The sequence below is a fragment of the Salmo trutta genome, chromosome 9 (genome assembly GCF_901001165.1).
Source record: "Salmo trutta chromosome 9, fSalTru1.1, whole genome shotgun sequence".
In the NCBI taxonomy this organism is placed as follows: Eukaryota; Metazoa; Chordata; class Actinopteri; order Salmoniformes; family Salmonidae; genus Salmo; species Salmo trutta.
The window spans coordinates 19,470,343-19,484,969 of record NC_042965.1 but is presented as its reverse complement, the minus strand read 5'-3'; the positions used below and the strand labels follow the sequence as shown (position 1 = coordinate 19,484,969).

Here is a 14,627-nt window from a genome sequence, read left to right as displayed (position 1 = left end):
GGCGTAGTGTGTTACTGATGGTAGGCTTTGTTACTTTGGTCCCAGCTCTCTGCAGGTCATTCACTAGGTCCCCCCGTGTGCTTCTGGGATTTTTGCTCACCGTTCTTGTGATCATTTTGACCCCACGGGGTGAGATCTTGCGTGGAACCCCAGATCGAGGGAGATTATCAGTGGTCTTGTATGCCTTCCATTTCCTAATAATAGCTCCCAAAGTTGATTTCTTCAAACCAAGCTGCTTACCTATTGCAGATTCAGTCTTCCCAGCCTGGTGCAGGTCTACAGTTTTGTTTCTGGTGTCCTTTGACAGCTCTTTGGTCTTGGCCATAGTGGAGTTTGGAGTGTGACTGTTTGAGGTTGTGGACAGGTGTCTTTTATACTGATAACAAGTTCAAAAAGGTGCCATTAATACAGGTAACGAGTGGAGGACAGAGGAGCCTCTTAAAGAAGAAGTTACAGGTCTGTGAGAGGCAGAAATCTTGCTTGTTTGTAGGTGACCAAATACTTATTTTCCACCATCATTTGCAAATAAATTCATTAAAGATCCTACAATGTGATTTTCTGGATTTTTTTTTCTCATTTTGTCTGTCATAGTTGACGTGTACCTATGATGAAAATTACAGGCCTCTCTCATCTTTTTAAGTGGGAGAACTTGCACAATTGGTGGCTGACTAAATACTTTTTTGCCCAACTGTATATATATTTTTTTGTTGTTGCTCTTTTCTATATTATGTCTATCTCTGATAAGCTACCCAGGAAAGGACTGAAAATAGCCCATATGAATATATGTAGCCTTAGAAATAAGGTTCATGAAATCAATAACTTGCTAACATCATATATTAGCCATTTCTGAGACTCACTTAGATAATTATTTTGATGACACAGCAGTAGCAATAGAAGGATATAACATCTATAGAAGAGATATGAATGCGTATGGGGGAGGTGTTGCTGTATATATTCAGAGCCATATCACTGTAACGCTTAGAGAAGATATTATGTCAAGTGTTATTGAAGTGTTGTGGTTGCACCTGGCACATCTAAAGCCATTTCTTTGGGGGTGTTTCTATAGGCCACCAAGTGCTAACAGTCAGTATCTAAATAATATGTGTGAAATGCTTGACAGGGTATGTGATGTAAACAGAGAGGTCAACTTTCATGGGGACCTGAATATTGACTGGTTTTCATCAAGCTGTCCGCTCAAGAGGAAGCTTCTCACTGTAACCAGTTCCTGTAATCTGGTTCAGGTTATTAATCAACCTACAGTATGGTGTTTACAAACACTTCTGGAAGAAAATCATCCACATGTATTGATTACATTTTTACTGATGCTGTTGTACTTTGTTCTTTTTTATTTTTTAAATATTTTTTCACCTTTATTCACCTTTAACAAAGTAGGCTAGTTGAGAACAAGTTCTCATTTACAACTGTGACCTGGCCAAGATAAAGCAAAGCAGTGGGACACAAACAACAACACAGAGTTACACATGGAATAAACAAGCGTACAGTCAATAACACAATAGAAAAAAATAAAGTCTATATACAGTGTGTGCAAATGGCGTGAGGAGGTAAGGCAATAAATAGGCCATAGTAGCGAAGTAATTACAATTTAGCAAATTAACACTGGAGAGATAGATGTATAGATGATGATGTGCAAGTAGAAATACTGGTGTGCAAAAGAGCAGAAAAGTAAATAAAAACAATATGGGGATGAGGTAAGTAGATTTGATGGGCTATTTACAGATGGGTTATGTACTGCTGCAGCGATCGGTTAGCTGCTCAGATAGCTGATGTTTAAAGTTAGTGAGGGAAATATAAGTCTCCAACTTCAGCGATTTTTGCAATTCGTTCCAATCATCGGCAGTGGAGAATTGGAAGGAAAGGTGGCCAAAGAGGTGTTGGTTTTGGGGATGACCAATGAGATATACCTGCTGGAGCGCATGCTACGGGTGGGTGTTGTTATCGTGACCAATGAGCTGAGATAAGGCGGAGCTTTACCTAGCATAGACTTATAGATGACCTGGAGCCAGTGGGTCTGGCGACGAATAGGTAGCGAGGGCCAGCCGACTAGAGCATACAGACATTTTTACATTTACATTTTAGTCATTTAGCAGACGCTCTTATCCAGAGCGACTTACAGTAGTGAATGCATACATTTCATACAACTCATACATTTCATACATTTTTTTTTCTGTGCTGGCCCCCCGTGGGAATCGAACCCACAACCCTGGTGTTGCAAACACCATGCTCTACCAACTGAGCTACAGGTCGCAGTAGTGGGTGGTATATGGGGCTTTGGTGACAAAACGGATGGCACTGTGATAGACTGCATCCAGTTTTCTGAGTAGAGTGTTGGAGGACATCGTCGAAGTCGAGAATCGGTAGGATAGTCAGTTTTACGAGGGTATGTTTAGCGGTGTGAGTAAAGGACGCTTTGTTGCGAAATAGGAAGCCGATTCCAGATTTTATTTTGTATTGGAGATGTTTAATATGAGTCTGGAAGGAGAGTTTGCAGTCTAGCAAGACACCTTGGTATTTGTAGTTGTCCACATATTCTAAGTCAGAATCGTCCAGAGTAGTGATGCTAGTCGGGCGGGCGGGTACGGGCAGCGAACGGTTGAAAAGCATGCATTTGGTTTTACTAGCATTTAAGAGCATTTGGAGGCCACTCAAGGAGTGTTGTATGGCATTGAAGCTTGTTTGGAGGTTTGTTAACACAGTGTCCAAAGAAGGGCCAGATGTATACAGAATGGTGTCGTCTGCGTAGAGGTGGATCAGGGAATCACCCGCAGCAAGAGCGACATCGTTGATATATAGAGAGAAAAGATTCGGCCCGAGAATTGAACCCTATGGCACCCCCATAGAGACTGCCAGAGTTCCGGAAAACAGGCCCTCCAATTTGACACACTGAACTCTGTCTGAGAAGTAGTTGGTGAACCAGGCGAGTCAGTCATTTGAGAAACCAAGGCTGTTGAGTCTGCCGATAAGAATACGGTGATTGACAGAGTTGAAAGCCTTGGCCAGGTCTATGAAGACGGCTGCACAGTACTGTCTTTTATCGATGGCAGTTATGATATTGTTTAGTACCTTGAGCGTGGCTGAGGTGCACCCGTGACTAGCTCGGAAACCGGATTGCACATCGGAGAAGGTACGGTGGAATTCGAAATGGTCAGTGATCTGTTTATTAACTTGGCTTTCGAAGACTTTACAAAGGCAGGGCAGGATGGATATAGGTCTATAACAGTTTGGGTCTAGAGTGTCACCCCCTTTGAAGAGGGGGATGACCACAGCAGCTTTCTAATCTTTAGGGATCTCGGATGATACGAAAGAGAAGTTGAACATACTGGTAATAGGGGTTGCAACAATGGCGGTGGATAATTTTAGAAAGAGAGGGTCCAGGTTGTCTAGCCCAGCTGATTTGTACGAGTCCAGGTTTTCCAGCTCTTTCTGAACATCTGCTGTCTGGATTTGGGTGAAGGAGAAGCTGGGGAGGCTTGGGCAAGTAGCTGCGGGGGGTGTGGCGCTGTTGGCCCGGGGTTGGGGTAGCCAGGAGGAAAGCATGGCCAGCCGTAGAGAAATGCTTTATTGAAATTCTCGATTATCGTGGATTTATTGGTGGTGACAGTGTTACCTAGCCTCAGGGCAGTGGGCAGCTGGGAGGAGGTGCTCTTATTCTCCATGGACTTTACAGTGTCCCAAAACTTTTTGGAGTTAGAGCTACAGGATGCAAATTTCTGTTTGAAAAAGCTAGCCTTTGCTTTCCTGACTGACTGCGTGTATTGGTTCCTGACTTCCCTGAAAGGTTGCATATCGCGGGGACTATTCGATGCTAGTGCAGTCCGCCACAGGATGTTTTTGTGCTGGTCAAGGGCAGTCAGGTCTGGAGTGAAACAAGGGCTATATCTGTTCTTAGTTCCACATTTTTTGAAAGGGGCATGCTTATTTAAGATGGTGAGGAAATTACTTTTAAAGAACGACTAGGCATCCTCGACTGACGGGATGAGGTCAATATCCTTCCAGGATACCCGGGCCAGGTCGATTAGAAAGGCCTGCTCACAGAAGTGTTTTAGGGAGCGTTTGACAGTGATGAGGGGTGGTCGTTTGACCGCGGACCCATAGAGGATGCAGGCAATGAGGCAGTGATCGCTGAGATCCTGATTGAAAACAGCAGAGGTGTATTTGGAGGGCAAGTTGGTCAGGATAATATCTATGAGGGTACCCATGGTTATGGATTTAGGGTTGTACCTGGTGGGTTCGTTGATAATTTGTGAGATTTTGGGCATCTAGCTTAGATTGTAGGACTGCTGGGGTGTTAAGCATATCCCAGTTTGGGTCACCTAACAGAATGAACTCTGAAGATAGATGGGGGGCAATCAATTCACATATGGTGTCCAGGGCACAGCTGGGAGCTGAGGGGGGTCTATAACAGGCAGCAACAGTGAGAGACTTATTTCTAGAGAAATACATTTTTAAAATTAGAAGCACGATCTGTTTGGGCATAGACCTGGAAAGTATGACAGAACTTTGCAGGCTATCTCTGCAGTAGATTGCAACTCCTCCCCCGTTGGCAGTTCTATCTTGACGGAAAATGTTGTAGTTGGGTATGGAAATCTCAGAATGTATGGTGGCTTTCCTAAGCCAGGATTCAGACACGGTATGGACATCAGGGTTGGCGGAGTGTGCTAAAGCAGTGAGTAAAACAAACTTAGGGAAAGCTGTATCGGTACCCTCTGGATGCAGTGATCACAATATAGTGTCTATTTCCAGGAAAGCCAAAGTTTTAAAGGCTGGGCCTAAAATAGCGTATAAGAGATCGTACAGAAGATTTAGCTGCAGATGATGTTAAAAATATTTGTTGGTCTGATGTGATTAATAAGGAACATCCTGACGCTGCACTTGATGTATTTATGAAATTGCTTCTTCCAATTATTGATAAACATGCACTTGTTAAAAAATGAACTGTTAGACCTGTTAAGGCTCCATGGATTGATGAGGAATTGAAAAAATGTATGGTTGAAAGAGATGGGGCATTGAGAAATGATGTGACTAAACTCAACAAAAAGAAGAAGGAACTGTATTATGAAGTCAAAATCAATGATATGATGAAAAACTCCATCTTCCATCGAATCAGATGTTTTATTCATCACAAAACCATTTGATGTTGCCAATTATTTTAGCAGGAAATGCCAACAAAAAACAGTGAGTCATCGTACACATTGATAAAAAACTAAGAATTAAAGAAAAGCATTGTATGTTTCAATTTTGTAAAGTAGTGTGGGAGAGGTGGAAAAATGATTATCGATCAATAATGGCAAACCTCCTGGCATTGACAACTTAGATGGAAAGCTACTGAGGATGATAGCTGACTCTACAGCCACTCCTATCTGTCATGACTTTAATCTGAGCCTAGAGGAAAGTCTTTGTCCTCGGGCCTGGAAGGAAGGAAGCAAAAGTCATTCTGCTACCAAGAATGGCCTTTACTGGATCAAACAGCAGACCTATCAGCTTGTTGCCAGCTCTTAGCAAACTGTTGGAATTTTTTTGGGGGACCAAATATAATGCTATTTCTCTGTAAACAAACGAACAACAGACTTTCAGCGTGCTTATAGAGAAGGGCACTCAACATGTACTGCACTGACACAAATGACTGATGATTGGTTGAAAGAAATTGGTAATAAGAAGATTGTGGGATCTATACTGTTAGATTTCAGTGCAGCCTTTGATATTATTGACCAAATCAAACTTTATTTGTCTTATGCACTGAATACAACATGTGTAGACCTTACCGTCAAATGCTTACTTACAGTGGGGCAAAAAAGTATTTAGTCAGTCACCAATTGTGCAAGTTCTCCCACTTAAAAAGATGAGAGAGGCCTGTAATTTTCATCATAGGTACACGTCAACTATGACAGACAAAATGAGAAAAAAAACCCTGAAAATCACATTGTAGGATCTTTAATGAATTTATTTGCAAATGATGGTGGAAAATAAGTATTTGGTCACCTACAAACAAGCAAGATTTCTGCCTCTCACAGACCTGTAACTTCTTCTTTAAGAGGCTCCTCTGTCCTCCACTCGTTACCTGTATTAATGGCACCTTTTGAACTTGTTATCAGTATAAAAGACACCTGTCCACAACCTCAAACAGTCACACTCCAAACTCCACTATGGCCAAGACCAAAGAGCTGTCAAAGGACACCAGAAACAAAATTGTAGACCTGCACCAGGCTGGGAAGACTGAATCTGCAAAAGGTAAGCAGCTTGGTTTGAAGAAATCAACTGTGGGAGCAATTATTAGGAAATGGAAGGCATACAAGACCACTAATAATCTCCCTCGATCTGGGGCTCCACGCAAGATCTCACCCCGTGGGGTCAAAATGATCACAAGAACGGTGAGCAAAAATCCCAGAAGCACACAGGGGGACCTAGTGAATGACCTGCAGAGAGCTGGGACCAAAGTAACAAAGCCTACCATCAGTAACACACGACGCCACCAGGGACTCAAATCCTGCAGTGCCAGACGTGTCCCCCTGCTTAAGCCAGTACATGTCCAGGCCTGTCTGAAGTTTGCTAGAGAGCATTTGGATGATCCAGAAGAGGATTGGGAGAATGTCATATGGTCAGATGAAACCAAAATATAACTTTTTTGGTAAAAACTCAACTCGTCGTGTTTGGAGGACAAAGAATGCTGAGTTGCATCCAAAGAACACCATACCTACTGTGAAGCATGGGGGTGGAAACATCATGCTTTGGGGCTGTTTTTCTGCAAAGGGACCAGGACGACTGATCCGTGTAAAGGAAAGAATGAATGGGGCCATGTATCGTGAGATTTTGAGTGAAAACCTCCTTCCATCAGCAAGGGCATTGAAGATGAAACGTGGCTGGGTCTTTCAGCATGACAATGATCCCAAACACACCGCCCGGCGACGAAGGAGTGGCTTCGTAAGAAGCATTTCAAGGTCCTGGAGTGGCCTAGCCAGTCTCCAGATCTCAACCCCATAGAAAATCTTTGGAGGGAGTTGAAAGTCCGTGTTGCCCAGCGACAGCCCCAAAACATCACTGCTCTAGAGGAGATCTGCATGGAGGAATGGGCCAAAATACCAGCAACAGTGTGTGAAAACCTTGTGAAGACTTAAGGAAAACGTTTGACCTGTGTCATTGCCAACAAAGGGTATATAACAAAGTATTGAGATAAACTTTTGTTATTGACTAAATACTTATTTTCCACCATAATTTGCAAATAAATTCATAAAAAATCCTACAATGTGATTTTCTGGATTTTCTTTTCTCATTTTGTCTGTCATAGTTGAAGTGTACCTATGATGAAAATTACAGGCCTCTCTCATCTTTTTAAGTGGGAGAACTTGCACAATTGGTGGCTGACTCAATACACAATTGGTGGCTGACTTGGCGCTCTGGTACCGCATGCCATGTGGTAGCAGAGAAAACAGTCTATGACTGGAGTCTCTGACAGTTTTATGGGCTTTCCTCTGACACTACCTATTATATAGGTCCTGGATTGCAGGAAGCTTGGCCCCAGTGATGTACTGGGCCATATGCACTACCCTCTGTAGCGCCTTATGGTCAGATGCCGAGCAGTTGCTCGACCATAACCTGTTGTTGAGAAAACGTATGTGATGGCTTTTCAACCTCTACCAGAGCTATATATCTAATATAACTCAGAGGGTTTTCTTTACTGGAAGCTTCTCTAATGTCAAACATGTAAAGTGTGGTGTACCACAGGGCAGCTCTCAAGGCCCTCTACTCTTTTCTATATTTACCAATGACCTGCCACTGGCATTAAACAAAGCATGTGTGTCAATGTATGCTGATGATTCAACCATATACGCATCAGCAACCACAGCTAAAGGAAGTCACTGAAACCCTTAACAAAGAGTTGCAGCCTTTTTTGGAATGGGTGGCCAGTAATAAACTGGTCCTGAACATCTCTAAAACAAAGAGCATTGTATTTAGTGCAAATCCTTTCTTTAGGTTATAGACCTCAGCTGAATCTGGTAATGAATGGTGTGGCTGTTGAACAAGTTGAGGAGACAAAATTACTTGGTGTTACCTTAGACTGTAAACTGTCATAGTCAAAACATATATATTCAATGGTTGTAAAGATGGGGAGAGGTCTGTCTGTAATAAAGAGATGCTCGACTTTTTTGACACCACACTCCACAAAGCAAGTCCTGCAGGCTGTAGTTTAATCTTATCTTAATTATTGTCCAGTCATATGGTCAAGTGCTGCAAAGATATACCTAGTTAAGCTGCAGCTGGCCCAGAACAGAGCGGCGTGTCTTGATCTTCATTGTAATCAGAGAGCAAATATTAATACTATGCATGCCAGTCTCTCTTGGCTAAGAGTTGAGGAAAGACTGACTGCGTCAACTTTTTGTTTTTATAAGAAACATTAATTTGTTAGAAATTCCAAATTGTTTGCATAGTCAACTTACACACAGCACTGGTACACACACACACTTACCCCACCAGACATGCCACCAGGGGTCTTTTAACAGTCCCCAGGTCCAGAACAAATTCAAGGAAACATACATTATTATACATAGCCATGAGTGCATGGAATGCCCTTCCATCTTATATAGCGCAAGTGAACAGGAAACCTGGTTTCAAAAAACGTATAAAGCAACACCTCACGACACAACGCCTCTCCCCCATGTGACCTACTTGTTGTGTGTACACACACACTACATGCTAATGTTTTTAAATGTATGTAAATTGTAAAGTGTTTTGTCTGCAATGTCTTTTTCATTATGTAGGACCCTAGGAAGACTAGCTGTAACTATTGGCATCAGCTTATGGGGATCATAATAGATCTAAATAAAAAATCACTTCACTGGATGAATGTTCATGTTCTTTTCTCGAGGTCTGGAGATTTTATATCAAGCCCCACAGTGTGGTCATTGCAAAGATATTAATAGTTCTCTTTTTCCTAGGAGGTTCCTGACTTCCCCCACTCCCCACCCATGTCAGTGAGGGTACTCCACCCTGTGGTCTATAGCTGTACTGCAATCCTCCTCCTCTGCCTCTTCACTATCATCATCACACACATACTACACCACAGGTACCGTGTGTGCATTTACGTGTGCATGTGCGCGTGTGTGTGCGTGTGTCTGCTATCTGACCTACCCCACAGTGTCTTTATGTCCATCTAATGGTCTGCTTTGTTTTCTTCCTCCTGCAGTTCTATAAACATATCCAGAAAGAGCTGGCACACGTTACTCAATACCTGCTTCCACATCGCTATGACCACAGCTGTCTACGCAGGAGGCATCACCCTGACCAGCTATCCAATGGTGTGCCAGGCAGTAAGTCCCTCTCCTCTCACACCCAGCTCATGCTCTCTACATGTGGTGTGTGTAGGCTGTGTGTATGACCCTGTGTGATTTGTGTCAGGTGGGCATCACTCTACACTACTCCTCCTTGTCTACTCTGCTGTGGATCGGAGTCAGTGCTAGAGTCCTCTACAAAGAGGCTATCTGGAGGATGCCACGGCAACCAGAGGGAGAGTCTCCTGTTCCGGCTACTCAGCGGCCTATGCTCAGGTAGGTGATGTCATCAGGGTGAGACAGAGTTGACTTTTATATGAGAAGGTTGTGAGTCATTGTCAAACAGGTCAACGGTTGAGTTGTGAGCTCATTGTGGGGCGGTATTTTAAATGACTGTATTCATGTAAACGGACACACAAACTGTGTCATATCAAAGACCACCATTGTGTTTAGAACCAAGGATCTTCTGTTTTAGAAAGCCTTGGAGGGAAAAACAGTAGACTACTGCTAAGGCACAAAAGAGTAGCAGTGACAGATGCAGAGTGCTGAGCCCAGAGCGGGGGAGGAGTGGAATGTACGAGCCAGGGATAACAGAGATTAAGGAGAATGTCGTAAATCTGGCAAGGGTGATGGAGGGGGCGCACTGTCCCCTCATTACTGCCCCCCTCCCCTCTTCCTCCCCCTTTTCCCCCTCTGCCCTGGTGCTCCCTGGCTGTGATCATGCACTGTACTGTTGACCTCTGTGGCTTTCCCAAACCCTTCTGTTGCCCACCGCCGCATGGGGTCAGCCCTCCAATGACGCCTAGCCCTGTGATAAATCACAACCCCCCAGCAGCCTGTTGCCCTTTGTTACAGTTTATCAGCTAGCAAAGAGAGGCTGCCCAACTTACAGCTCAGTTCAGCTCAGGAGATCACAGACAGCTAGCCTAGGGATCACTACAGCTGTGAAATGTATGCTTGCTGAGAGAATACAACAAAGGAGACAAGCCCCTAAATCTCATACAGAATAAACAGAAACTAAAATTTGTCATACAGTCCTTGGGTTTAAGTTGTTGTTTCCAATATTGTGGCTGGGACATGATACTTCACATCTAAATGAGTTCACTGTCATTCCCTCTTACTTTCTTTTTCATGTCATTTTCTTTGATCCCTGTAATTTGTGTATTTTCTGAATACAGGTTCTATCTAATAGCTGGTGGTGTTCCTCTCATCATATGTGGCATCACTGCGGCTGTCAATGTCAACAACTATGGGGCCAACAGCCCTTAGTGAGTGCTTCTCATTTTACCGTTGAGCAATTGGCCCTTGACACAGTATCTTTTGGTTTAGTGCTTATTCAAAAGCTGAATTTGCCATTTTTTACGAGATTTTGAATACACAGAGGTATCCTTCTTTGTTATGACCTTACTGACTTTTGTATTGTATTTTCCAGCTGCTGGTTGGTGTGGCAGCCCAGTTTGGGGGCCTTCTTTGTCCCTGCAGGCTTGGCGGTATTGGTCACCTGGATCTATTTCCTGTGCACTGTGTTTCGCCTGAGGCAGCGGGTGGCCAAAGAGTGCCCAGGATCCTCCCTGTCCTCCCCTGTGCCTGAGAGCCAGCCAGCTCTGGGTGGAAGCATTAGTCTCCTGTCAACAGACTCTGTGGTGGGGACCATGCACGCTGCGTTGACCCCAGAGGACCAGTACTCCCTGAAGGTGCAGTTCCTGGTGCTAGTGGCCACCCATTTCCTGTTCCTGGCCCTGTGGGGCTGTGGAGCCATGGCCATGTGGCTGACAGGGCACAGCAGCCTGTTGTTTAGCTCTCTCTATGGGGTAGCTGCCACCGTGTTGGGAGTGTTCCTGGTGGTGCACCACTGCTTCCGACGCCTGGATGTGCAGGCCTCCTGGCTGGGCTGCTGCCCAGGGTATCGCCACTCCCAGCCTATGCCAGTCTACACGCACACCTGCACCACTGTTAGTGGGATGCAGACCACCTCTGAACAGGGATCCCAGATCTTCGTTGGCTGCCATCCTCCAGAGGATCCCCAGAACTCCTCATCAGCCAGGTCCTCCTCCACCCCCAGTGGGATCAGCAGTGTAGGCCCTGGGCCCTGCAAGCTTACCAACCTGCTGCAGGTGGCACAAGACAATACCAACAATGCCACTCATGCCCCAGCAGGCACCAACATCAGCACCAGTACGGACAATAACAACAAGCAAGCTAACAACCTGCTGCCCACCATAGGCTCTGTAGCCCCTGTCCAACCTCAGAGGAGGAAGGTCAGTGGCAGAACTAAACAAGGGAGCAGCCAGTATCACCACCGAGGTGAAGGCAGAGGTCACTACCGACTCAAAGCCTTGAGGGCTGGTGGTGGAGGGGGCAGTATGGGAGCACTGGGACCTACAGGTATAGAGCAGCACAACGCTGCCCATCCAGCCCACAAACAGGCCACTAGTGAGAACGGCAGCCTACATCACAGCCACTCTGAGAGCCACGCCAGCCCGCTAACCAACGGTAATGGGAGGAGAGTGGGGGAGACAGTTGCTACCAGCCCCTCAGAGGGTAGCGACGGGGGCAGCAGCGGCAGCCGTAAGCCCTTTCCTCTGCTCCCCTCTGTGGCCAGCAGGGTGGCTATGCAAGGTAATAGGCGCAGCGCCAGCCGAGACAATCTGAAACTGGCAGCGGCTGCAGAGCGTGAAGCTAAGCGCAGCTCCTACCCTCTGAACAGCATCACTACCACTGTGCCAGGGGTTGCCCCTAACGGCACCCTCAAGAGCTCTGTGATAGAGCTGGAGTTGGACACAAGTGGCACGGACCATTCCCAGAGCTCTGTGGGCATGAAAAGTATGTGGAAGAGTGAAACTACAGTGTGACACTAGCTCTTTCCCAGCACCTGTCCACAGTGGACCCTGACAAAATGTTATATGATTGGACTATTGTTATAGTCTCCTACGTCTATACAGATGAATCCTAATATGAGATCCATGTGTGTAACTCAGACTTTCGTGTAAATGATATTGAAAGAATTGAACAATTCTTCTAATTTCATATGTGGATCTCAAGTTGGGAATCGGATCATGATGAGTTTTTTTATTTTTAATGTGTAAAAGAGCTAGATTATGGGGTTGTGTTGCTTGCTACTTTTGTGTCCAGCCATTTAGCTTTCCATTACATTGATGGTATGGGATGTGTATGAAGACAACGATGTCCTGTACTCTCAGCTCTGTCACAGACATAACAACTGTTTGTTGGGTTTGTCATGAATTCAAGACCTGTCTTTTGTGTACTTTTGTTTTTCATATTTCAAACCTAAAATACTCATTTATTCTACACGTCACAGGAATTTTTACCAGCTATATCTAAAATCAACATAAGATGTTGATTTTGGATACCTTAAGTAATGCTTTATTGTTTTGTTTGTATTCTTATTCTATGCATATCGACTATGGCATGAAATGGAATCTAAGATTGTCCATTTCCACAGTACGGCTGTGCATTTCCTCTGTGAAGAATCTTTTTGCTTTTATTATATTTTCTTGTAGTATTGTGGGTATGTGGGCATGTGCGTGTGTATGTGTATGCTGCGTGAATGTGTGTTTGTGTGTGTGATTCTCAATCTAGGATGAGAGAATGCAGTTTGTAAAACTTTTTTTACTAAATCGTATTGACTTCGATTCAAATACGCATCAGCACTGAGCGGGAACTCCTCCCCTAATAAACAGGATTGAACAAGTATCAGTATTTGGACAAATTAGCTAAGAGTGACCTTTCTTTGACCCTGGCATGTACTCTGTAATGTCTTTGGTGATTTTTTTTATATGAACATCCCCGTCCTTCTTAATTTTTCCTTTTCCCTTACTGTGCTCTCTCCCTCTTGGAGTTTCAAATCTCTGGATTTACAGTTATTTGAACATGGATGTAGACTGCCCCCTCCAGGATTTCAAACATCATTGTTCATGCACTGATATAAAGGGATGCATCAGTTTAAACCATGTTGAGTTTGCCATCTGCATCAGGAGGAAGGAGAATATGATAATGGGTGTTTTATTATGCAGTAAATAGCTCTGGTTTATATCACATGATCCAAGATAAGCGCTTACTGAAATACCCCTCCCCTCACATTCACCTCATAATCCAATGGCTTCAAAGCTTGTTACGGTAATCATCAAATACTTCTACACTATTTGTTTATGTTAATGTAAAAAGCTCAGACTAAAGGCAAAAAAATGAATGACAGAATTCTGGTTAATTTATGCTACTTAGTTTTCTGATGTTGCTTCACACACTTTATCATACAATATTGTGTAAAACCATATTATGCAATTTTGATCTTCAGTATTCTTTTAGTGTGTAAGAATGCAACAGCTCAGTTCATCTTAGATACGCTCTGCTAAACAACTCCAATGTATTCAGGGAAATGATTGTGCCAAAGAATTGTATAGACTAGCAGAGCTTACCTCAACGTCAGTGTTTAGCAAATGGGATACAATTCATAGATTGTATCCTTATTCTAGGTCCTGAAATCTCCCTTTAGGTCAATGATAATAACATGAGAAAGAACTCAAACTCACAAAGCTCAGAGTTGTGTTAAGTACAAAGCAGTGGTTGCACTTACCTTCCTCATTATTGTCTGTAGAAAAAACACCATGCTGTTACACTCATTTCCATTAGGTGTAAAATGTCAACAACGTGCAAGACCACAATGGCAGAATGTGTCCTCTTTTTCACTAATGGTTACTCAGATTGTTAACATTTCATCCATTTACTAACATTCATCCCATTTGTCCCCGAAATGATTTCCAAGTTTTGTGTCCACTCTCATCTCGAAATGAAAAAGGGAGATTTCAAAATGTTTTATGTATATTTATATTTCATTTGTCATAATGACATCATTATGAAATAACTGTTTTTAATTCAATAATATATTGTTCAAGAAATTCAGACTGTGCCTTGTAAAATAAACTCTGATGCAAAATAAATACAATAAATCCAACTTTAGTATTTTTTCATTTATTCTCATACTGACGGGGCAATAGCGCTTCTCTGATATGAACAGGAAGTGAATGCGAATAAAGGAGTCTGAGAAACTCAGTGACTGGCTGTCTGAGCACCAGCTGCTCCTGAAGCCTCTGTTCATATTAGCTGTTCTTGATGTTGTGGTCTAATTTGTGAAATCTTGCTCTCTATTAAACAAAGCTGAAACCTTTGTCACTAAACAGTTTTTATGACAATTAGTTATATTTGTGTAGTTTACAAAATTGGTCAGCATGTTTACAAACATAAGGTCAGCGTGGTCCTGGGCTGGGGGATTCAGGGATGGTAAACTGATCCGAGACCTTTTTTTGTTAAATTACATTTCAAATTACA

The 14,627-nt window shown here is 43.5% G+C and overlaps 1 protein-coding gene across 3 annotated transcripts in view; it reads left to right on the top strand.

Annotated features, from left to right (window-relative positions):
- The window catches only part of adgra2 (adhesion G protein-coupled receptor A2), a 59,099-nt gene extending 44,846 nt beyond the window's left edge, over nt 1–14,253 (top strand). For all 3 annotated transcript variants that reach the window (XM_029762882.1, XM_029762880.1, XM_029762881.1), the window contains exons 16-20: nt 8,949–9,076; nt 9,197–9,320; nt 9,409–9,557; nt 10,460–10,549; nt 10,714–14,253. In XM_029762882.1, coding sequence (XP_029618742.1) covers nt 8,949–9,076; nt 9,197–9,320; nt 9,409–9,557; nt 10,460–10,549; nt 10,714–12,133 — 1,911 coding nt within the window. In that variant the 3' untranslated portion in view covers nt 12,134–14,253. The remainder of the gene's footprint in view (nt 1–8,948; nt 9,077–9,196; nt 9,321–9,408; nt 9,558–10,459; nt 10,550–10,713) is intronic.
- The last annotated feature ends 374 nt before the right edge of the window (nt 14,254–14,627 follow it).